A 23,820-nucleotide genomic window follows, 5' to 3' on the forward strand; every position below is an offset into this window, starting at 1 on the left:
GTGTATTTACTCCTACCTATGTACATACTTTATATGTAATCACGGCATAATTATCAAGGCTACGGATCAAATTAGTGGAGTTACATCAGTTNTATGTTGTCACAGTTCAAAAATCAAGCTAAATTACGATATAGATAATACTAGTATTTACCCGTATAATCATATTATGACACTTAGTAATTTTCTATACGTAATTAGCATAAGCCATATATGAGAGTATCTATGGCAATATAATTTGCATTAGAATGATAAATTTTTGAAGCAATGGCTTATTTTGAGCGGGTTCTATATTCTTCATTGAAATGCTATGTCAGCATTAGATTTTGTCAATATGAATAAAGATATTCGATCTTTATATCTGTGAGAAAATAAGATTTTTATCGAAGGTTTAATATGTAGAGTGAGTTATTCTAGCAAGGATGTGCTGTTATTTAATATTTAAGATAGGGTTGTGTACGTTCCTGAAGCTTTTAGACTGGTAAAATTCGAAATCACATATACATTGTAGAATGGCAACAACGAGTTGCCAGTTACTGATATTGGCATGTCAACATATGCAATTATCATTATTATTTTCTATATTTACTAATAGTAGCATTAACAATGAAGTTAAGAACTTAGATTTTAGTAAAATCTCTTTACTAGTTATTGTAGTTAATCAAATCATGGTAAAAATATATAAATATGTCTTAGTTTTAGCTTACGAGCATTATTCTCTTGCAGCAGATACAATCTACAAGCAAATTCAATCTTCTACTGCTGGTTTGCGAACAATATCTTCTCTTAATGGTATTTCTCTTAATCGATGTGCCGTCTACTGCAGCATGATTTTAGCCTGCGATGAATTTATTTATAAGAGTTTTATGGTTAATGATATTTCAGAAAATGTATGTACAATATTAACAGCATCTTCTTGATTTGTCAAGAATTTATAACTATATCAGAATAAATTCAGCCATGTGAGACTGGATACGCTATAAGTATTTAAAAATTAACGATGATATATACTCACAGATTAATCATTTTTGATGAAGAGAAAGCTTTTTTGCGTTACAAAACGGAATTACGAATTTGCAAGCTTAAAATATTTCTGTTCAAAAGCAATTTCGATGTTAAATCTGATTTAACCTCAGTTATTATTATTAGTTTGATTTAATAATTACGTTTAACTCGAAAATTTGAAAAGAGATTTATTAGTTAGCTACTAAGTATATATTCCTTTAATTACATTGACATGCAATATATTGACGCGATACTAAATTTTATCATTTTTAATCCGCTTTATAATTGATCTACAGCAAATCAAAGGATTAAGTTTCTATATATAATATCAATATTATATATGGATTACATATTTAACAAACGCTATGATTGCACAGGCTTAGCTAAAGATGCAAAAACTATATATTTTTTGCGATCGTCGTCAACACTGGAAATGATTTAGCAGTAATATCTTCGATTGAAACCTGATCATATCTATTAGACTAATTGAAATAGGTCTATGACAATACAGCTGATAAAAATAAATTATTACAACTGAGCAATTTCAAACCCTTTACTCAATGAATAAAATATGCACTTATGGCAGATGAAATAGTATATTAATGATTGTTTAAAACACGTCTTAGAGCTCATAATTATTATCTATTAACATTAAAAAATATCTATGAGCTGATAAATAGTTAATGCAGTACATATCCTCAAAGTTATGTTTTAATAATCCGATAAAATAAGCAGTATTTCACATTTTGTTATAGTAACAATATAACCAAGGTGATTAATAAACAAATAATCTACGGCTACTGTTTGTCATTTTTAATTAATTATGCAATGGTGAATTAATGTTTTTTCTGAAAATTCATAAAATATTAAACAAAACTTAGAGCAGTTAAACTGTAAAAAATAAATATTTGGTGGCTAAAGAACATCAAACCGATAACCGCAAAGTATGTATTAAATTTATTACTAATAATTATAATTGTCCAATAGCCTGAAATTGAGTAATCGTCTGGATAGCCATTCTTCCAATAAATTAGTTCAACCTTTCGTAGAACGATTATGAAATAGAACAGCACGAATGGAACCATGCAGTCATGGGCTTGTTATCACGTGCATGAATATTAAAGAATACTTCTTTTAAACTTTGCAATATGAAATAATATCTATTGATTTTTGAGAATAGAATGTATATGTTTGGAGATGTACTTACGTATGATCAAATATTGTATTTACATAGCTAATTAGGTATTCAATACTTGCAACTAAATCGGTGTTTAGTTTTTCTAATGCTTTGCGCAATAATAAAATATCCAGATTGGATTTTATTGCAGAAATAGCTACTAAGGTGAAAGTATTCCTTAGAAATAACAAATTTTGTTCTAAATTAAAGTAGTAATAATCTTTACGTTACTGGTGTAGGTTCAGCTATGCCTTAGCAAATCTCATAGTGTTATAATAACCGTTCTTTGATAAATCATTTATAAATTTAAGGAACGTATCCACTGAACTGCTATAAGTTAAATGTTTACGTCAGATTATTCCAGTAATCATCATAATTAATTGAATGAAATCTAGCTTTAGAACTCATAATCAATTGCAAAATAAACACTACATTAATTTATCTCCTCAACTGATGTTAACTAAATATTTGTGATTTATTTTGTACTCCTGTTATGAGGCGACGTTTATTAAAGAGGATGAAGAAGCTTGTTTTGCTTAGTCTCTTAATAAATAAATCTATATCTGTCGCTACAACTTCAAAATACATATTAAATGGATAATAGTTATCTACGATGCAAAATTCAACGCTAACGCAGATTTGGTAAAAAAAAATGGTTACTATTTATGACAACATTGCCATATGGGATGACAGGATCAGAAAGACGTTTAGCCTGGATTTAATGGCTAATCTAAGATTCTTTAATTGATAACTGAGAATGTATGAGTAATGTTGCAGTTATTAATTCGTTTTGTAGAGTTGATTATTATTTAAATACTGGACGCAATAGTAAGGAGCATAATAAGCGAAATTAATATTCTGTTGCAATATAAAATGCGATGGCAAATATTGTCTTAAGTTTATGTATAACTCAAATAGGATATCTTGAAGTTTATCCTCCTTATTAATAAAAATCTAGAAGTACTTTTACATTTTTTTTGTGGGTATGACTTCCAACAGAATTTAGCAATTCTTGGCGACGATTTTTTTATACTTGAATCGAATACAAAATATTACGAACTCTTTTTATTTAATGCTACTAATCTGTATCTCAAGTTATGATCAGTAGTTGGTAGGATTTAATCCCTCATTGCTATAGAATAAGCAAAAATACGAGATTCTTAAAGAAAGTCTAGTTTCGGAAAATGTTTATTCTTGAGAGAAATTTCATTAAATTAATTCATTAAAAGAAGTAGACTTATATTAGATAGACAGGCATTTGAGCATGAAAGATTAAAGTATCGATATGTAATCTTTATGTTTTACAAATGAAAAAATTATAACTGGCTTTAATAAGAATCAAATGGTGTTTACAAGCATAAGTTAACTTAAAATTCTTTTACTAGTTTCCACTAATCATATAATTTTTGAATTTAGATAACTTGGATTATTTTGGAAAGCGTAACATGTTTCTAATAAAAATTACTGTTTCTATTGACAAACTGAGCAAGTCAATGAGTATACCTACACTGTTATTGCGACTTTAGTCATATTTAATATTTTTTGATTGGATAAAGGGTATTTTCATAATAGCTATGCTAACAAAAGCCATTAATGCTTTAAATTTTTTAATAACCGAAAAGTACTGAAAGGTAATGAGTAAAATGATTACCATCGTCAAATTTCTACCTAAATTAGCATATACTAAAAAAATATAATTTGATATTGAGAAGTAAACATTTTGGTCTTCTTTTATTGCATTTAATTATTAATAACAGCTGATAAAGAAAGAAGCAAAGATGATCTCATTCATATAACAAATTTATGGCATTGTAAAATTTTAATGATGGTTGAAGTAAATTCCAATTTTGGTCTGTCGACTGATATTAGGCTTATAAAGTGGTATTATTTGCGCGTGTTTAAATTTATGATATTTCATCGTTGTTGCACGAAATCGATTCTTGACTCAATAAAGTAATTATTTCGGAATCATGCCAAAAGTTTTCAACCTGCTTTTTATTTTACACTTTGTGAGTACGATTTATGCCGTTATACTAACAATTGTTGCTGTTATATAAAACACTTAAAGAATGGTTGACATAAAAGTTAAAATATTTAAACTCTGAAATCGTTGCTTGATATCCATAATATCGTTAAACTTTATCATTGCCAATTTTGAAATTTCATTCTAATAACCTAATAAATTAACTGATATTTCAAGTTATTTGGATGTTCTTTGTGGACTGCATGGGCTGGCCTTCCTAATGCAAGTAAATAGTAATTTTAGATAGATAACTTGTTGAAATTTGGCAGCTTTAATACCTATTTTAGGGTTAATGTTATTTTTATTTCTACTGCATATTCTAGAGTTAAGATATAAATCTATTTCCGTTCTTAAAGGATGAATTCTAGCTAGAAATATTAAGTTCACGTGAATTTATTGATCACTTTTACACTTATAGTGGACAAATTTTGGTCACGAACACTGCCATCTATCGACTTATGCTACCGTGTATCAGATCATATGCATGATTTTTCAAACAGTCGAAGTGATTGTCAAAAATTTGATGGGGACTTAGCTGTCTTTGATGTCTATGAAAAATATTTTCATTTTAGAGAAATTTACTATGAAAAGCTAGGATTAAATCAGCATATGTGGTTTGGATTAAGAGATCATCATGGAGACGGACCAACTGTCGAAAGAAGGTGGATTACTGGTTCTTTCTTAGCTTATCAAAAATTTTTGGGAGAACCTCCTTCTTCTACTGGAACTTCAGATGATTGCTATATTAGTTCTGCGTTTGGAGATCATTTGTGGATTGATGATTTGTGCAGTCAGCTTCGTTTTTTCATCTGTGAGAAAGGTAATGCATGCAATCTAATATTTACACTGATATAATTTAGGTCAATCATACTAACCTTGATGAAAATATATGATTCCTTTATCGAGTACACTGCTGGTATACTACAGCTTTCCTATATTCGCAAATCTATCATATGAGTATCTAAAGCTTCTGCCCTTAAAACTTTGGTCAGGCCGGAAATTACTACAGTTATTACAGTCTAATCAATTTTTAATCCTACCTAATACTTTATAAAATTACTATGAATCTGTTTCTCGACGTTGTTTCCAAGTAAAGAACGATCTCGATGCTAATATTAGCTTCGCGCTATGTTGATTAAAGTTTCACCACGTTAATAATTTTATTAAACTTTAATTTTACTGTTTACTTGTAATAGCTTGCAGCTATGATTTGGAATACAGTAATCGCTATTTTACCATCAATCAAGTCAATAGGACATGCGATGAAGGTAGAAACTATTGCCAATCACACGGTGGAGATTTAGCTATCATTAACAATAGCGATTTGACCGATTTCTTGTCTGGCTATCTGACATGGACTCAATCAGTCTGGATTGGTTTGCGAGATATTAACAGTCTAGATAACTTCAATGCTTTCGTTTGGGTTAATGGAACTGTCGCTAGTAGTTATACGGATTGGGGTGTATATAGTCAAGACACTAAACGTGATTGTGTTCTTATTCAGAAGAATAATGGCAAGTATAACTGGATTAATGTAGACTGTAATAGAACTTCGTGGACCCTGTGCGAATTTGGTAAATACTGTAGCTCCATTATATAAAATTAATTTATAACCATATCCCAAATCAGCTGTTAGCCACTTCCATCTTTCATTTTTTAATTTGTCATTGAGTTAAAAGTTTCGGTACCTTAATTCTGCTCCTTTGATTTCATGGCAGTATTATTATTGACAAATTAAATTATAATATTCAATGTTTTTAGGTACAAGACCAGTTGCATCAACGACCGCTTACAGAACGACTCTTTCCACTAATACAGGAACCAATGCAGAAGAAGGTACAGAATCAACCGAAACAACTGATATATTTGTCCAAACACAATATTTTTATATAAAATCGATATTGGTGGATGCAGCTAATTCAGGTAAGCTTCATAAAGGAAGTAGCCTGTGAGTTATGAAACTGCTTAAAATAGCAAGTTAAGATGTTATTTATTGAATCTATAGTCAAGATATTTAAGAAATATCAAGATTTGAGCAGTATTTTTGTGAAATCTCTAGAATTTTGACTTAGCTATCCCCATGCAATATTCAATGTAGACAAGCAATATAATCCTTACATAATGCGCTTTATGGAGAAATGAATTTACTTTCTAAACTATGCTATTGCAACGTCAAGTGACGTATAAGGCAGAATAGTTCTCTAAATACGTCTTTCATAATTTTATAAGAAGTAGTATAGTCAAAGACAGCAATGAACAACAAATACGAATGACACTTTACTATATATGCCTAAGCAAAAGGAAAAATTCTACTACAGTATTCCTGAAATATTTATTATTATAAAGATTAATCTACTTCTATTCACGCAATAAAAGTTAGCAAGCGTTATCCGTTCTAGATGACTTAGTGTTATACCCTGCTTAAATTTACTTTCACGATAGATATTTACTTATTAAACGGTACCAATAGGATTCGTTATTTTGTAGATAATAACCATATCTTAAAAATGGAATAATTTATTCAATAGTCTATTGATAGCCAGTGGTTTTAATGAAAATGGCTGCTAAGATTGATGTAACGATTCTTTAGTTCAGATTGATTTCAAGCCGATCTTACCTCCATCCACAAATGACTTACTAGCGACTACTAAAATGCCAGGTATCACGCGTCAACAGTGTGCATTCTTTTGTGCAAGATACAATATTTGTGATCAGTTTTCCTATAACACTACAAAACTTAATAAACCGATGAATAATATTTGTATTTTGTATACTACAACTTATTAAGACTGAAATAATTAATTGAAAAATGTATAGTGAAGCCTCTGCTACTGAAGCTACTAATGGTTTTATGTATTGGCATATTACTATATTTTGTATTCGATAAGAGATTAAAATTGCCTCTCTTTCTATAATTTAGTAAAGATGTTCAGATACTTCTAAATTAGAAACTGACAGTGATAATTTTGATAAGCACATGAAATTTTTAAATATCATAGTAAACACGCAATAATAGGAAATAATATAATAATTTCAATCAGTCATATTGAAACTAAGTCTGTTTAACGAATGAATCTTATACTGCAATTTATCATTGTCGCTCTATCATTTTATCGGTGATTATTAAAAATTTACTCATCTGTGTGTTATATCATAATTAATAAGGTAGAGAGCATCTTCTGCTATTAATATAGTAAATATGCTACATAATAATAATCGCCTTCCACATGAAATTGATACATACATGAAAATGAAAAATATAAATTAAGTTAAATACGAAAAAATCTTTTAATCTTAATTACCATAGTAATATTATCGAGCATATATATACATTACTAAATACAGATCATAATTTAGTAAGCATACCTACTTTATTCTAATTTATCATATTTTCCGTAATTTTACTTGGTACAAGGAATCTTATAAATCTGTATTTAAAAATTAAAATAATGAATTAAGCTCGATACGAGAAGAATCTTTTAATCTAGCTTGCTGTAGTATTATCTTGGAGCAAGCGCACATAGTTATGTAATTAAACCAGCTTTACTTTAATGAGCGGTATTCTCTGTGATTTTGCTTGATTTATGGAATGTGATAAATATATTAAAAATAAAGTAATGAATTAATGTAAGCACGATAAGAGAAAAATCTTATAAACCTGACTTGCTGTGATAATATCATGAAGCATCCGTACAGTACGACGTATCCGATCATAATTACATTGTCGAACCAGCTTTACTCTAATTTCTTGTTCTATATAAATTTACTTGATATATAGAATGTGTCATCTGTCAAGAAGCAGATCGCTAGTACTTTAAGCAGTATGAGAGATCAATGACTGAAAGAGTCCTGCGAATATTATATTGCTTTTCTCAGTTTGTCGACATTTGTATTTCTAACTAATGATCATTGACCTCTAATGATTTTTAATTAGCAACATTATATCGCTGTACTGTGATACATTACGCTAGAGTGAAGATCAAAATAATTCCTTTAGAAATATCAATCCGATACTCTATTACACTGCATTGAAGCTGTTAGATAAGCTATTGTTGTCAAAATTTTATGAGAAATGAATTAGATACAACTTAAAAATAGTACCAAAATCTGGTGCTATTGGCAATAATAGATATATATAAGTAGTGCCTGTGATAATGTAAGTATGTTGATTTCAGCTTTGTAGAATATAATACTAATTATAGAATTTTATTCTTATACTAAGTTCTGAAAGGGTTGAGCTATGTTTTCGCAATTTTTATATTGTAAACAAGTTAGATAACTTATTTAAGCAGCTACGCTTTTCTGTCATTGTTGTTCTTAGTCCTTCTTTTCTAAGATCTGCTGTTGTAGGAAGTTTTCCTTGTCTGTCAAAGCTTGTTTGCTCTATTACGTAGTATCTCAATCGATAGAGAATTATTAATAAAAGCTGCTATTATAATATTGCTTTTATGATTTACACTATTATTACAGTTAGTAGAAGAGGTTTTGTTAAGTACGCTTACTCGACTTCCAAAAAAATTATATCTGAAAATCTTATAATATTTAACTCGTTCAGCCTTGTTCAGAAAAATCGCAAAAAGCTTGCGAATAGTTTGTTACTAAAAAGCTAAAAATGTCCATTTCTTGCTAAGCTGCATTTGCTGCAATGCTCAAGTGTACCACTCGTATTATTTTATCGGAGCTAAATATTAGTTTATTTTATCAAATGTTTAATAAGCATAAAATTAAGTTTAACAGTCTCCATTAATGGATTAATCAAACTCTATAGCAAAAATATCTAAGTTCTATACAAATTAAATTATATATAATTATCAAAATATTAATAATTGTACTACATGCTTAGTGGAGAAAGATACCGTACAAGTAGAACCCTTGAAACAATTCGAAACTTTTTCAAATCTGTACTGTTACTTTGAAATGTTCCAATAATTAATGTACGAATTTTCTCATTTCGAGAGTAGCAGGTTTCAAAATATAAATATAGCTCATCTATGTGAGTCTAAAGGTTGTATTTTGTATTATACTCAAATGTCTATATATACTTATTATTGACGGTATTCTAAATATTACTGAAGTCAGTTGTCAGATTTGTCTGTTTAATACATATCGTATCAGTATTTAATATTAGCAGTAGATCCAGAAATTAAAGAAAATTTGAGAACGAGAGAGGTTTCGTGTAGTCTAGTTAGACTCCAAAACTTCTGAGAGCACAGAATTATCATTAGTTGTGAAGAGTTCGAAAAAGTGAATAAAGGCAATAACGTTGATCAACATTAATAAATTTGATATCTATTTTGTATTTGCTGAGAATGCCCAAAGACCTTAAACCAATTCCTAAGTAAACAAAATTCGCAATAATGATTTGCCTAAATAGCATCATTAGATTACAGATCATGATGAAAGTAACAAGCACCAATTATTCCGTAACCATTGTAAATGAAATTTTCTATTCTTTTTAGGAATCGAAGAAGTTACACTGTACTTTTAATACAATGTCCAACTAATAGAAATTTGTAAAGTTCGCAAGAATAAGATATTTTTTATTACTGTTGAAGTGCAAATCGTTTATAATAATTACTCATGTCATTCAGGTTGCTGTATGTTTATTGGTATCAAACTAGTTTTCAACCTGATATATTACCTATTCCGGCGACTTTGTTGAGCCAGTCAGTGCCCATTTTGTTTTAAGAATTTATTATCATCGTTTTATTGTTAAATTAGAGTACCGTCTTGCTTTAAGAGTAACATATTATTATCACAGTGAGAATTATTCACTGTGACTAATTTATTTATAAAACATTCAGTGCTGTAGTATGATATTAAATTTATTATGATAGATGTTTAGACGCAGTTTATTGCAGTGTTGCTTATCTGGAAATGCGCAAGAAGTGTTCTTCATGCTATTACCAGACTGCGATTAGCTTTGGCCAACCGTACTTAACGGTATTGCTTTATGCACGATATTCGTGCTACTATAAAAAATGTACATACTGTCAAGCTTGTCTGTAGTAATAATAATAAAGTTAGATATAGATTTTGTGGTGACAAGGTAACTCTGCTGGATCGACTTTACGGATTGGGGTGCGTAAAGTCCAGACACTAAGTATGATTATGTTCTTATTCAAAAGAATAGCGGCATTTATAATTGGATTAATGTAGAGTGTAATAGAACTTCATGGACTATGTGTGGATTAGGCAATATAATAGCTCTATCATATAACATTAATTTGTAATGTTTCCTGAATCAGCCGCTAGCAATTTTTATCTTTCGGTTTTAATTTGCCATTGAGTTAAAAGTTACAGCATCTGAATTTTACTCCTTTAATTTATAAGGCAATAGTGTTATTTAAAAACTAAAATTATACTGTGCAATTTATTTAGCTACTAAACCAGTTATCACAACAGTAACTTATACTACAACTCTTTCCATTCATGCTGGAAACGAAATAGAAGAAGTAGAATTAACTACAACAACTGAAATATTTGCCCAAAAGCAATACTTTTATGTAAAATCGATATTGATGGATGCAGCTAATCCAGGTAAGTTTGAAAATGGAAGTGACTTAGTGGTTGTGATCTGTTTAAAAATAAAAGGTAAAAATTTTATCTATTGAATTTGCAGTCAAGCCCTGAAATCTTTCCTTAGCTATCAATATACGGTGTTAAATATTCACAAGCAAGATACTCCTAATCGTTATGCAATACAACATATAAAGAAATGATTTTTACTTACAAACTACTTTATTGCAATGTAAAAAGGCACTTATGATACGATTATTCTTGAAATATGTCATTCGTAACTTTAAAAGAAAATCGTATTCGAAAGCATCAATAAACAACAAATATAAATAATACTTTACTGTTTGTACCTAAGCAAAAGATAATAATTCAACTACAGTATTCATGGAATGGTTATTATTAAAAAGATCAAAAGGATTCTATTTACTCAATAAATACTAGTAAACGTTCTAGAAAATTTAGTTTAGTTCGTTGCTTAAATTTTCTCTCGTGATAGATATTTGCTTGAAGCTGTGTTGTGTATAGCATTTGTTATTTCGTAGATAATAGCCATATCTTAAAGTTAGAATAATTTATTTAGTGCTTTGTTTATAGCCAACGATTTTAATGGAGATGGTTATTAATATTTATTTAACGATTCTTTTGTTCAAGCCGATCTTACCAACATCCATAGATGGCTTACTAGCGAATAATCAAATGCAAGATATCACAATCTAGTAAGAGATTCTATCCGCATAGATTAGATCCAGTCTAATGCTATTAAATTTACTGTATCCGTATTAAAATGATCAATGCTTAATAACAGTTTAACAGATACATATTAAGCTATCCTATTAAGATATTTCTTCTAAACTTAGGAATTGTAATTTAAACCTGAGCAACCTTGGGGATGAAAGATGCAATCCTATTTAACTGGCTGGCAATGACTGTACTATTTTTGTTAGATCTAATCCTAAATTAAGGATATCGACTGTTAAACGCTAAAGTTACAATTAAGGAGACCGTAAAAAATTTCTGAGATATACTGTAAACATACATAGAACGTAACATAGAAATAACGTACACGTCACGAAGGTTACTTTCGTGACAATTATCATCTCATGTTAAATGCGATGCTGTATATTGATAAATTCTACAACTAATGTAGCAGATATAGAATTGCTACAATCAAATGCTAGAATTATTTTATCGTTTTCTAATATAATAAGTTAAAATTCTTCGTTAATAATAAATTAACTAGAACGATAGAAGTTGAAGCATTATATATTAAGAAAGTTCATATCCAATTATAATTTTCTACGTATAAATTATTGGATTAATTAAATAATCAGACAATAAATATTTATCTCATTAGAAAACCAGGTACTTTAGCTTTATTACAAATACTGTGCACATGGTTATGTCTATAATTTTAATTTATATTGGTATTCAATGACTTACAAACTAATTTCCATCAACCATTAATTATTAGTCTTTTGTTGTCGACTTTATACAAATACCGCATCAATTTTCTTTTGACCAATTTTCATTTTTTATGTAGAATTCAAATTATTGATAACGGAAAAGTTGCTATTATTAATAGATATCTGTATGCATTTGTGTAATTAAAAGAGTTTAATAAACAAATTCAAAGTTTTTCCTAAATCCAACCGCTGATTACGGTTCATAATTTAGTAGCTTAATTCATAAATCTACGCTTATCATCTCGAGGACTAGCTGAAATAAGACGGATATGCAGTTATCTAACTCATCTTTACTAACTATCATTGTAAGTTTCAGATAATTTGATGATAGTCAGATGGCATTCTTATCATTTCAGTTGCAAATTTACTGATAAAATTGAAATTACCTCACGTCTATTACGTATAAATCTAGATCATTTTTCAATTTTATTAGATTTTTCTCATTCCAATCTGGCTAATACTTGGTTTACCGTCATCAGGTCGGCTTAAATTTGCCTTAAATCGTAAAAAATTTATTAATTCTGCGCAATTTAAGTTCAATTTTAATATTTATTAGTAAACACGGTAAGAATTTTTGAATTATTTGTAAAATTTCAGCGTGTTTTAGATGGAATCAGTCACTATTGTTAATTCGCAACCATGAATTGAGTTACATAATTTTGTAGCAATAATGTTTGTAAGTTAACGCATGCCAAATATGCTTGAAGATACTGTTTAGTCAGGAATATTATTATATATTTACTAAACATTAATTGTTTTATTTAATGAAATTTTGGACACCATGAAACAGTTGAAAAATTTTGGCTGCAAACTAATCGAGACCAAACTCTATGTTATAATGTTCCTAATGTAACCTACGATTTTAACGATGCTCAAGCACATTGCCAACTATATGGAGGTAACTTAGCTATATTAGATGCTGCTAATAAGAGTGATTCACTAACCGGAATCTACTATGGTAAACTTGGTCTTGACAAGAGTTTATGGATTGGATTAGTCAATATTCAGTCTAAGCATGCTAATATTACTCAATTTTGGATTAATGGTATAAAACCAACTTACACTAATTTTGCATATCCACCCGATGGTACTATTCAAGATTGTTATTTAATGGACGCAAATAGTACACATAAGTGGTTTCTCGAGTTATGTAGTAACCAGCATCACTTTCTTTGCCAAAAAGGTAATAAGATTCATGATTAAATTATTCAGACTATATTTATTAGCTAAAAATTAAACCGAAATCATCCGAAATTACTCGTATTCTACCTGACATGACAAGATATTATATGGATTGCTCTTACTATAAATTTTAGGATTTATATAATATGTAATTTAGAGAAAACTGTCCTTAAAATAATAGTAAATCACCAAAAATTGCAGAATTTACATAACAGTCAATACAGGCCAATTTCAATATATCTGATAAAATTAAATTGTACGTTCTATATGGCGGAATATTCAGCATGCAATATAACACATGAAAACGGAATTCAACCTATAACAAATTTTTATATTAGGAGTGTGTCACAAAACAGCTTTGCAACAAGGTAACGTAATGTACGATCAATAAGTTAATTCCTTGAACTACGTATCAAGAAACGATATCTGCACTATCACAAATACTTTTGCTCTACTGGCAGATTACACAAATACTTAGACGCCTCGTATTTTACGTTAAATACCAAGTTTGAGAATCCACTTTATTACACGATATACTGCATTTATATACCCTTCCTTAATAGTTCATGAGTCATAGTTAGTACGATTAACTTTGGAATCATTTACTGAATTAGATATTAATTTTAGCTACTGCTCCCTTAATGCAGATAACAGTATTTACGAACATAGATATCTGATGACTAATACAGAATAGTCAGATTACGATATGTCCTATCACGGAACATTTCCACGATATTTTACAATCTACCATAAGTAAGTCATAATCGCAATGATTCGAACTGTAAGTAGATGATTTGCTTTCCCTATTATAACTGTTAATTTCAGTATGTATATATGTGTCACTGTCATAAAATGTCAGTGTTACATTAAAAAACGGTATATCCAAATTAGAAGTTAACTAAATAAGGATAGTCTAACAGAATTATCCTAACATAGATATTTCTACTCTAATACAGTATATAACACTGTTACAGGGTGGCATGGAAAATATGAGTCAGGCTTATTTTTGTAATTTTTTTAGATCTTAAGAACGAAATATAAGATATTTTGCTTGATAATCAAGAAAGGTCCATATAATTTCATCATTTAAACCATTTTAATGCAAACTTTCTATTTCAAAACAGTTTTGCGATAAGATAACATAATTTACGGCCAACAAGTCACATCCTTAAATCACATGTTAGGGACAATGTCTACATAATCGTGAACACTTTTCCTCTGCTAGCGAGCAACGTAAAGACTTAGATGGCTTACAGTTTACGTTAAGTTTAAACCTTAAGAAATCTATTTATTGCACAATATATCATATTTATATGCTCTTTTACAATAGTTCAGGCGACCTAGAAAGTACTGTTAAATTTAAAGCTCTCCAAAGCATTAGAGACTAATTTTATCTACTGCTACCTAATGAAGGTACTAGCATTTAGAGACATAGACGTCTAATGACTAATACAAGGTAATCAGATTATACCATGTTCATAAACGGAATATTTTTAAACTCATCTACAATCTAGCATTAGTTAGTTACAGTCATAGTGATTCGAATCGTAAGTTGATTATTCTCAAATCCCTTATATAGCTATTAATTTGGCTATGTATAAATATCAGTCATTTATCACTGTCTTACAAAAAGCCAATACTACATTAAAGCACAATATATCAGAATTAGAATCTGACTAAATAAGATAACAAAATTATCTCGTCTTTAACAATTACTCATGTAGTTCTGGTTATGGCATATTTGTTGATATTAAACTAATTTTTAACCTAACATATTACTTATACTTGTGACTCTACATGGTACCGTAAAGATAGAACTTTTATTACCACAGACACATCTACAAATTTTCACCACAGAGCTAAACCCAAAGGTTTGTGTTTATATAGAAACTTTCTAATTTGTAAGCAAGAACTCTACTAATATTATAACTTACTAGGAGAGACATCTCGAGCTGAGTTGTTCCTTAAATAGCTTTTCTATCAGTAAATATTTTTAATCTCTTACGCGTGATTAATCTTAATCTAAGCGTGCGTATTGTCTAATTTAACTATCAATAGCTAGAACTTGAAACGATCAATGTCAAACGTGCAATAAACTATCACAAATAATATCCACATTAAGGCATTACTCATCCTCCAATCTCTACAATATGGATATGTTTCCATATTAGCTACTACTATACGTATTAAACTACCTTAGCGGTAAAGTAACACCGTAACAGATATCTTCGTCTGATGCCTGATATGTTCAAATCATTTTAAAGTTTAAATGTATGACAGTACCAAACCTTGCTAATTTAGTAATATCATTTATGTGAAGTAAGATGAACTTTGACAGAAGTAAGACAAAATTTTTAAATTTTCTTAATTAAAAGACTATGTAGATTGCTGATAAAAATCTATATCAATGCATTAAATCTTTATAAATCTAATTACTTTGGTTCTAAGTTATCGGTTTAAAGATTTTTAACTTACATTATTTAGCTATTTTAATAATTTATATGCGATAAGCAATAGGAATACAAGAAATACGTATAATCTCAACCGATTAATAACAATAGCTCGAATCGATTAATTTGATGGCTTCTATAACTTATTATTTATTAACAGCGGTCGGATTTAAAGATTGACTAAGATTTACCACTGATACGTAACTCCTCTTTTTAAAGTTTTACTTTTCTATTTAATTTTAGACTGTGATTACGATATTGAATATAGGAATCGTGGCTTTACTTTCTATGAAGATTTTCAAAATTGGACAAATTCGAGAAAGTCCTGCATTGATAAAGGAGGAGATCTCGCGATTATTAATAATGCCGAATTAGCAACAGTATTTGATAGTTACTATCATGGAAAGACGATGTACATCGGCTTACGTGATCTTTATGATTTCAATATTTCCACACAATTTGTTTGGGTTGATGGTACGATGGCTAGCTCTTATACCAATTGGTTAAATGGTGTTAGCTTTATTTATGATTGCGTGATACAAATTTATATGCCAATCATCTATTACAGCTTTCGTTGGATATCATTACCGTGCAACTATACATTATTTAGACTCTGTGAAAAACGTAAGATTAGATTTTTCAAATCCATGTTAGATGTAATGCATGTATAGATATTAGAGTATTCACGCCTTTCGTATATGCATCTTATAAATCAGTCAGTAGAACTACGACATCGTAATGGATGAATATTTGCAGCTTATATTTAGATATCTTTTCTATTTTTAGCTTTAAATACATCTACAAACTTGAATTCCGATAATCCGTTTTTGGTATCGTCGAGTCTACATTATTTTTATTCTAGGCAACAATCATCGTTTCCCACCATCGATAAGAACATAGGTAATATGAGGTAATTGCTTGTATATTTAACATGCTTCTATTGTGAGTAATAATTTCATGTTTTATCTCAATTTTACTTTGTCAAAATTAAGACAAACTTAAAATTGATAGATTAGCATCATTTATAGTATAAGATTGGTTAGGTAGCATGTCGGGAATCTTCAAAATAGTATAATTAAATTTGGTGCTGATCTAGTGATCGTAGGTGGTAGTGAGTTAAATGAATGTTATTAATGATATCTTAGTTACATTTATATTTTTTAATGAAATGTAATCTACGTACGGGTAAATATTCACTACTTCAGTAACGGATAATTAAACAGTTACTAGTTTATCTATTTATTTCTGCTTATTAATCGTTACTAAACTGGAATAGTTTGGTGCAAAATAGCTGCGAAAATAGCGTACGAGATTACCTAGACTTTAATATTTTCATTTTTAAAGCAGATTATTGTATTCAACACTGAAATATATCTGATGTAAAGGATATAGCGATACCAGTTCTAATTATCTTTTGGGATTTTTTTCTACTTTCGATGTAGTTAAAGATACATATATATATGCGACTTGGGATAATGAGCTTCAAGTGCAGGTAATAGATTCCTTTAGTGGTATCTCTCGTCATCAGTGTTCCATACGCTGCTCACTTAATAATTTTTGCCAAAATTTTAGTTTTAATCAAACTAGCGCTCTGAATTTCGAGTCTACTCTTTGTACACTGTATACTTGATTCTATGTATGTGTCACGGTACGAACTACCGTGAAGAAATAGTTATCTAAATTTGGTTAATATAATATAGTGATAATATATTACATCTAGTTCCTTACAATAGGAATTACTCTAATTATAAATGTGTTACAGTAAATTTATTGCTGTAATGTGTGCTGAAATGATTCTGTGAATGGACATATTGTAGTCCGACTGTGAAAAACTAGTTAGTAGACGTTCTCACCCAAGTATTTTATAAGATGACTTGTGAATGTTAGCTGCTGTAGAAGGGTATATAAGCCCGTCAGATAGTTGAATAAAGCAGTTCTCAATTGTCTAGTTGAGTTTAACGTATAATCAAAGGCTTCTAAATTCTTGTGAGTAGGGATACTGGATCCCGGAGACTATAGTAATTTAGAGATTTGTTTTACGTTATCTTTGTCACGAAGCTGGTTTGTGACAGTATGTTAGCCATAATTTCTTTAGCACAATATTATTGTATATGTATACCATGAATTAGTATAGTTATGTCACAACCCTCACTTGTGGCAAAGGTAAGTAAAGAACTCTAGTGTAGTTACTTAAAACTTGGGCTATTTCTCCCAGTACTTTCAGTTTCTATGAGAGAAGTATTTGAGAACTCGATTTCTCGGCTGATCTCCACAGACAACTGACTAATTATTACACTATTCTTCACGATATGAGTCTTGCCGTTCTGAGCAATTACTTTCTTTATTCTACAAACACACGCGCTTAAATAGGTTTCTACAGTGAATTCCAATATTAACGAGTGAGAATTCATGCTTTACAAGTTACATTAATTAGTATAATACCATTACTAAATATACATGCCGATATTCTCAGACTTAGATAGCTACAAGCTGTCAGGTGTTAAGACGCTTAACCTTCATCCATATACAGCTCAATTTTTAGAGATTAACATACCTTATAAACCTACAGTAAATTAACTGCTAACAACTTCTATTTTTATCTCATTTCTACCATCCTATTATCAGCTACAAGCGCATTAAAACATAGCACATAACCTTATCTTATCTATTCATAAGCATTCATTAATTTACAGTTACTTAATTAGTAACGGCGTACCGTGACAAGTTATAGGATTGATTACGAAGACGTAGTAACTTTGAAATTAACGAGTAATTCATGAATTAATCAATTCTAGAAACAACGTTATGAATTGAGTACAACTCTAACGATTACAAAGCTTATACTATGCAATTCTATATTAATATTCTTTTTAAAATCATTTTGAATATATCAAAAGAAATATTTCTGTTGATTTTGTGAATAGTTTTGAGTATACTCGTACATAAATTTCTTAATATCTAATTAAGATCTATATCCTTGTAACTATGCTGATATAAAAAGTAAAGCAACGATATTGGAATTTCCTGTCATTTTAATAAATTAGTATTATTATTGGTACTTTTCTAAAGCTATTTATACTCAATTCAAGACATCCCAACAAAGTACAAGTCTGTATAATAATTCTGATGCATCAACTGCTGAAGCAGCCTCACATCTACATTGCTGAATAATTCATTTATGCGTTTCACATATATGAATATAATGTACTGTTAATAAAGCATAAGTTGACGTTAATTAGACCTATAAATAAAATCATTTTAATTTTTTATATAACTGTTATTAGAAAGGATTTAATAGCGTATAATTACTTTAGTTAGCTAAGAGATAGTATGATAAGAGTATCAATTCACATCTATAAGCTAAACTATAGTAAGCACTACAATAGTTTAGTGAAATATACTGTCAAAGATATTGAGGTGCTAATTATAATATATAAAGTTTAGTTGCAGCCTATCAGAATTTCAAAGTCGTAATTTATAATTAATTAGTTGTTTTGTTATAATTATTCGTCACAATTTCACTTAGGAACTACATTAGATCTCAATGATTGTACTTAGAAAGATAGATAATGGATTTTTAGCTTACGGTGAACTAAGCATTTAATGAAATGGAAAAAAATGTCGGTATTAATAAATTAAACTGAGCACTCTCGCAATTCTGAATAACTATGTAACTATAGATTAAAAGTGTATGGGTAATGCACGATGCCTAAATAATGTTCAATATATTAACATAACGGTCATTAAAATTTTATTTTTTATAAGTAATACGCAAAAATTTTATAATTTCATCACATAATAATACGTAAGTAGCTGCTTCAGCTAGTTATTATTAGATATTTTCGAATTATAATGTATTTTAAGCGACTATAAAATTTCCATATTCTATCGACATGTTTAAAAAGAAATTTACAAATGTTGTGACTTTTGTAAGTACGATGCCTTGCATACACACAATTTAATCTTAGAAATACGATAGTATCTCCAACCACAGCTCAGATTGGTGTTTATTTCTAGTATTGAAAATTTGCTATTCATTAGATGATGAAATTCTCTATAAAATTATTACTATAAGTTATCTCAATTTTATTCTTTAAGTTACGTTTAAATGTGGATCTTTTCATGTTGTCATTTCATGAAGTACTTTTGTTCTTCCTTGGGGCGTATCTATACTTAGTTTGCCTTCAGTGAGTAAGTACGAAAGATATTAACACATCGCTCAGTTTAGACCAAGGCATGCATATGTAGTAAAAGGACTAAAAGTAGAGTCCTTTGTAGTTTTTAGTATGTAATTAGTATTATTTTACTATACAAAATACCTACAAAGTGATAGTGTCTTTAAGTTTTACCCTGCCAAATCATCATGTCGCCATCTTTTCTTCTTCATTATTTTACAAGGTATTATATAGATTACTATAGAAGTAGCCCTATAGAGCAAATGCCTAATCTAAAGAAAGGGCGTTTGATCGTCTATTCAAATTGTAAAGAAATTTGACTTAGTAGCAAAACCCTATCCTTAGAGAAAGGGGATTTATAACATGACGATAAAGTACTGTAATGTAGTCTATACTCGTACAGTTACAGTACAATCTGACGCTAAAACATCAACTGTCAATACTCGCGAATACTAAGCGGTACTAATGTCAGAAAAGTAGTCGTAGTAGTCATATAAATTTTTTTGATAAGCGATTACTGTGATCTTCATAAAAAGCGAATTTTTCCGGATTTGTGTCCGATATAGTTTTCGGATTCTGGGACCGGTCGGGTTTGTGTCCGATATAATTTTCCTTTCTGTTTTATTTTTGGATTTTTGTTCATGAAAAATATCGTAAGAGTTGATTTTTGAGATTTGGACTTTTTGTTATAAATTTGAAACTTTGGAATTTTATGACGTGACTTGAAGTCACATTAGGAGATTTAGTGAGGAAAATAGAAAATAAGATGGAAATTGGCAGAGGTTGTGTTGATTGTTAGGTAGTTAGAATGTTGTTTTTATGACTAAATCTTGATGTTTAAAGGTTGATTTTTAGATTTTTATAGTGTATTAATGATAGAAATTATGTTAGAAATGAAGTTTGATGTATTTTTATAGTTAGCTTATTACTTTTATAGTGTTTTGTAAGGGAATCGTAGGGTAAATTGTGTCTGAACTTTGAATGATTTTTGTTTTCTTAAATGGTGCAAAGTAGTTTTGTAAAACGGATCTTAAGAGCGATTGGTTAGCAAATGTTTAGTTTTAAATACCTCTGACGGCTCTACGAAGCCTATAAATGATAGTGCAATTAGAAAATTTAGGGAGAGAGTAGAAGAAGATGTTATTTGAAGAACTTGTTGAATTTTAAAGGCCTTCGGGGTCGAATTGTCGTAAGTTAAAACGTTCTTCTTTTTGAAAGGTTGTTTGGTCGTTGACAGTTTTTAAGTCTGTCATTTATTTTAATAATACTTAAAGCTAAGTATTTGTAAGGTTGTTCGGTTTATACTTCTCTCCATTTTTGTTTTGATATAAATTGTTGTTCGGTTATTTCCCCAAATTTTATTTGGTGTCAAAGTATTAGCGTTAAGTCGACCGGAGTGCAACGAAAGTAGAATCAAAGTTTGTTAAAGTTTCGTAGCTTGATCTCTACACATTTCATTTCATTACACATAAAATCAAACCCATCCAGTAGTCAACTAGTATGACACATCCGAAATTTATCTCTTGTTTTATTTCGATTAAAATTCAAAAGCTGACCAGGTCTTTAAAATTCATATTGTATTAATCCAAAATTTATAAAGTTAAGAAATTTTGGCTTCAAATCAGCATTACAAATCCTGCATGATACCATGTTGCTGATTTACAGTTTACCTTTAGTGAAGCTCGATTTTATTATCAATATCACGGTCGTGATTTAGCCATACTCAATTTGGAGGAAAGCTTACATCATTTGGAAATAAGTTTTTCATAAGCTTGGTTTAAAAAGCAACGTTTGGATTGGGTTAAAAATGAAAATTTGACCGGTTATAACAATAGACAAATTTGGATTAATGGGACTGTCCCTACATATACTAACTACTTGTAAGCACCCAATGGAAGTGTAGAAGATTGCTATCTTATGCGATATACCCATCCATATTCATGGTATAAAAGCCCCTGCAGTTCTACTGAATACTTTATTTGTGAAAAAAAGTAATTTACTTTTCTGGCCGATGATGTTTTACTTGGACTGTTATTATACCACTTAATTAAAGTCCATTCTCTATAATAATATAAAATATATGATTATATTGCGCCCAAATTTCATATGTGAAATGTATTTTTACTCGTAAGTTAATATTCATACAGAACTTAATTAAAATTTAATAGCTCTATGAAGTAACTAATTGTTACGGTGTTGCCTTGTCATTAGGATAGTTTAATAAGTACAGTAGTAGCTAGTATGAAGAATATCCATACTTGTAGTGCTAGGTAAGATAAGTAATGCCTTAACGCGGATGTCGTTTGTAATAGTTCATTACATATTTGATATTGATTGTTATTGTGTGATAGATAGCAGTAAGATGATTCAAACTCTAGTTGATGATAGTTGAATTGGACAACCTACGAGCTTAGATTAAGATTAAGTATGAGTAAGAGATTCAAAACATTTACTGATAGAAAAGCTATGTAAGGAACATCTCAGTTCGAGATGTTTCACCTAGTAAGGTATAATAAATAATACTGTTGTTGTTTACAAATTATACGGTTCCTATATAAACGGGAACATTTGAGTTGAGTGGCGTGGTAAAAAGTTGTAGATGTATCTTTGCTAATAAAAGTTTCATCTTTACAGTATTTTGCTGTGTGTGTTTAACGTTAAGTAAAAGGGGGTTTAAGTCTGTAGCTACTTATAGACTTACTGTACGTTACCTTGTCGCAGAAATGAAATTGTGACACTAATTTGCAAAATTCTTTTGTTATATTACTTAATTTATGGTATATTTATTTGATTAATTCAATAATACAGTAGATCCTTCTTCGGCATTCAGATAATAAGTACGTCATGATGGATACTTCTTGCAGACAATTGTAGATCGCAGTAAAATTAACTTTATTTCTCGCAACTTAAGTGTTTCATTATTGAAAAATTGTCATTACAATAACTTATATACAATATTTTAAAAAATTAATAATCTTGACCTTTTGCCTTAAAGCTTTAGTTTGCGATTTAGGTTCTATATTCAATATTAGATAAGCACAGTAATTCTTAGCCTTTTTTAAATTTATGACATAACGCTTAAATTAGCCTAAATAAATGCTGATTACATTAAGTTAAGAGAAATGCATTTTTGTACTTCATGATCACTATATGTAAATGGTAAGCTTTAAGATTAAGCATTCAGTAATTTTGCATTCTCTATTAAATGTCTTAAATATTCGTCTAAAATTGATTATCTATTTATCGCAGTGGATTGCTTTTTCACAGTCAAGAATGAGAATCGATTTTTTACCTATAGGACTGCTATTGACAATTACAATGAAAGTCAACTATGGTGTATTACTAATGGTAGTGATTTGGCGATCATTGATAATGAGGAACTAAGCATTATATTTAATGCTGTATTTTATTTTGGGATTATATTTGTTGGCTTAGTAGATGAGTACGGTTTAAACAATTATACGCAGTATGTCTGGGTAGACAATATTATAGCTAATACTTATATTAACTAGTATAATTTCCTCCTACTTCCTGATGATGAATGCACTGTGCATGTACATTTGCATCCAATTTTTGATCCTATCAAATGGGTTCCATTGGCGAGCAAACTGCTACATCCTGCATTATGCGAAGATAGCGAATACGGTATGTACAATCAGGTCCTGAAACGAAATCCAAATTATTTAAAATTTATCATAAGCAGGAAATGTTTGAATATTCATTTCTATTATTTTTCAAATAGCTTTGTCACAGGTAGACATCAGCCATGAAAATGATAAGTCAAATTCCATTCTTTAATTTTGCATCTGAAAGCAATCAAACTTTAAAG

At 29.6% G+C, this 23,820-nt stretch overlaps 2 protein-coding genes across 2 annotated transcripts; both read left to right on the forward strand.

The window, feature by feature from the left end:
- Positions 1-4,682: 4,682 nt before the first annotated feature.
- Positions 4,683-13,387, forward strand: TRIADDRAFT_56681 (uncharacterized protein; the record flags this gene model as incomplete). The annotated part of the gene is made up of 6 exons (XM_002112514.1): positions 4,683-5,022; positions 5,399-5,776; positions 5,964-6,125; positions 6,793-6,861; positions 10,584-10,742; positions 12,975-13,387. The coding sequence occupies 6 exons, from the start codon at positions 4,683-4,685 to the stop codon at positions 13,385-13,387; spliced, it is 1,521 nt and encodes a 506-aa protein (XP_002112550.1).
- Positions 13,388-15,690: 2,303 nt separating this feature from the next.
- On the forward strand, positions 15,691-17,684 carry TRIADDRAFT_56682 (uncharacterized protein; the record flags this gene model as incomplete). Its single annotated transcript, XM_002112515.1, has 5 exons — positions 15,691-15,706; positions 16,060-16,290; positions 16,603-16,716; positions 17,259-17,308; positions 17,634-17,684. 5 exons carry the CDS (start codon positions 15,691-15,693, stop codon positions 17,682-17,684), a joined length of 462 nt encoding a protein of 153 aa, XP_002112551.1.
- Positions 17,685-23,820: the final 6,136 nt, after the last annotated feature.

This window comes from Trichoplax adhaerens, genomic scaffold (assembly GCF_000150275.1).
Source record: "Trichoplax adhaerens TRIADscaffold_5 genomic scaffold, whole genome shotgun sequence".
NCBI lineage: Eukaryota > Metazoa > Placozoa > Uniplacotomia > Trichoplacea > Trichoplacidae > Trichoplax > Trichoplax adhaerens.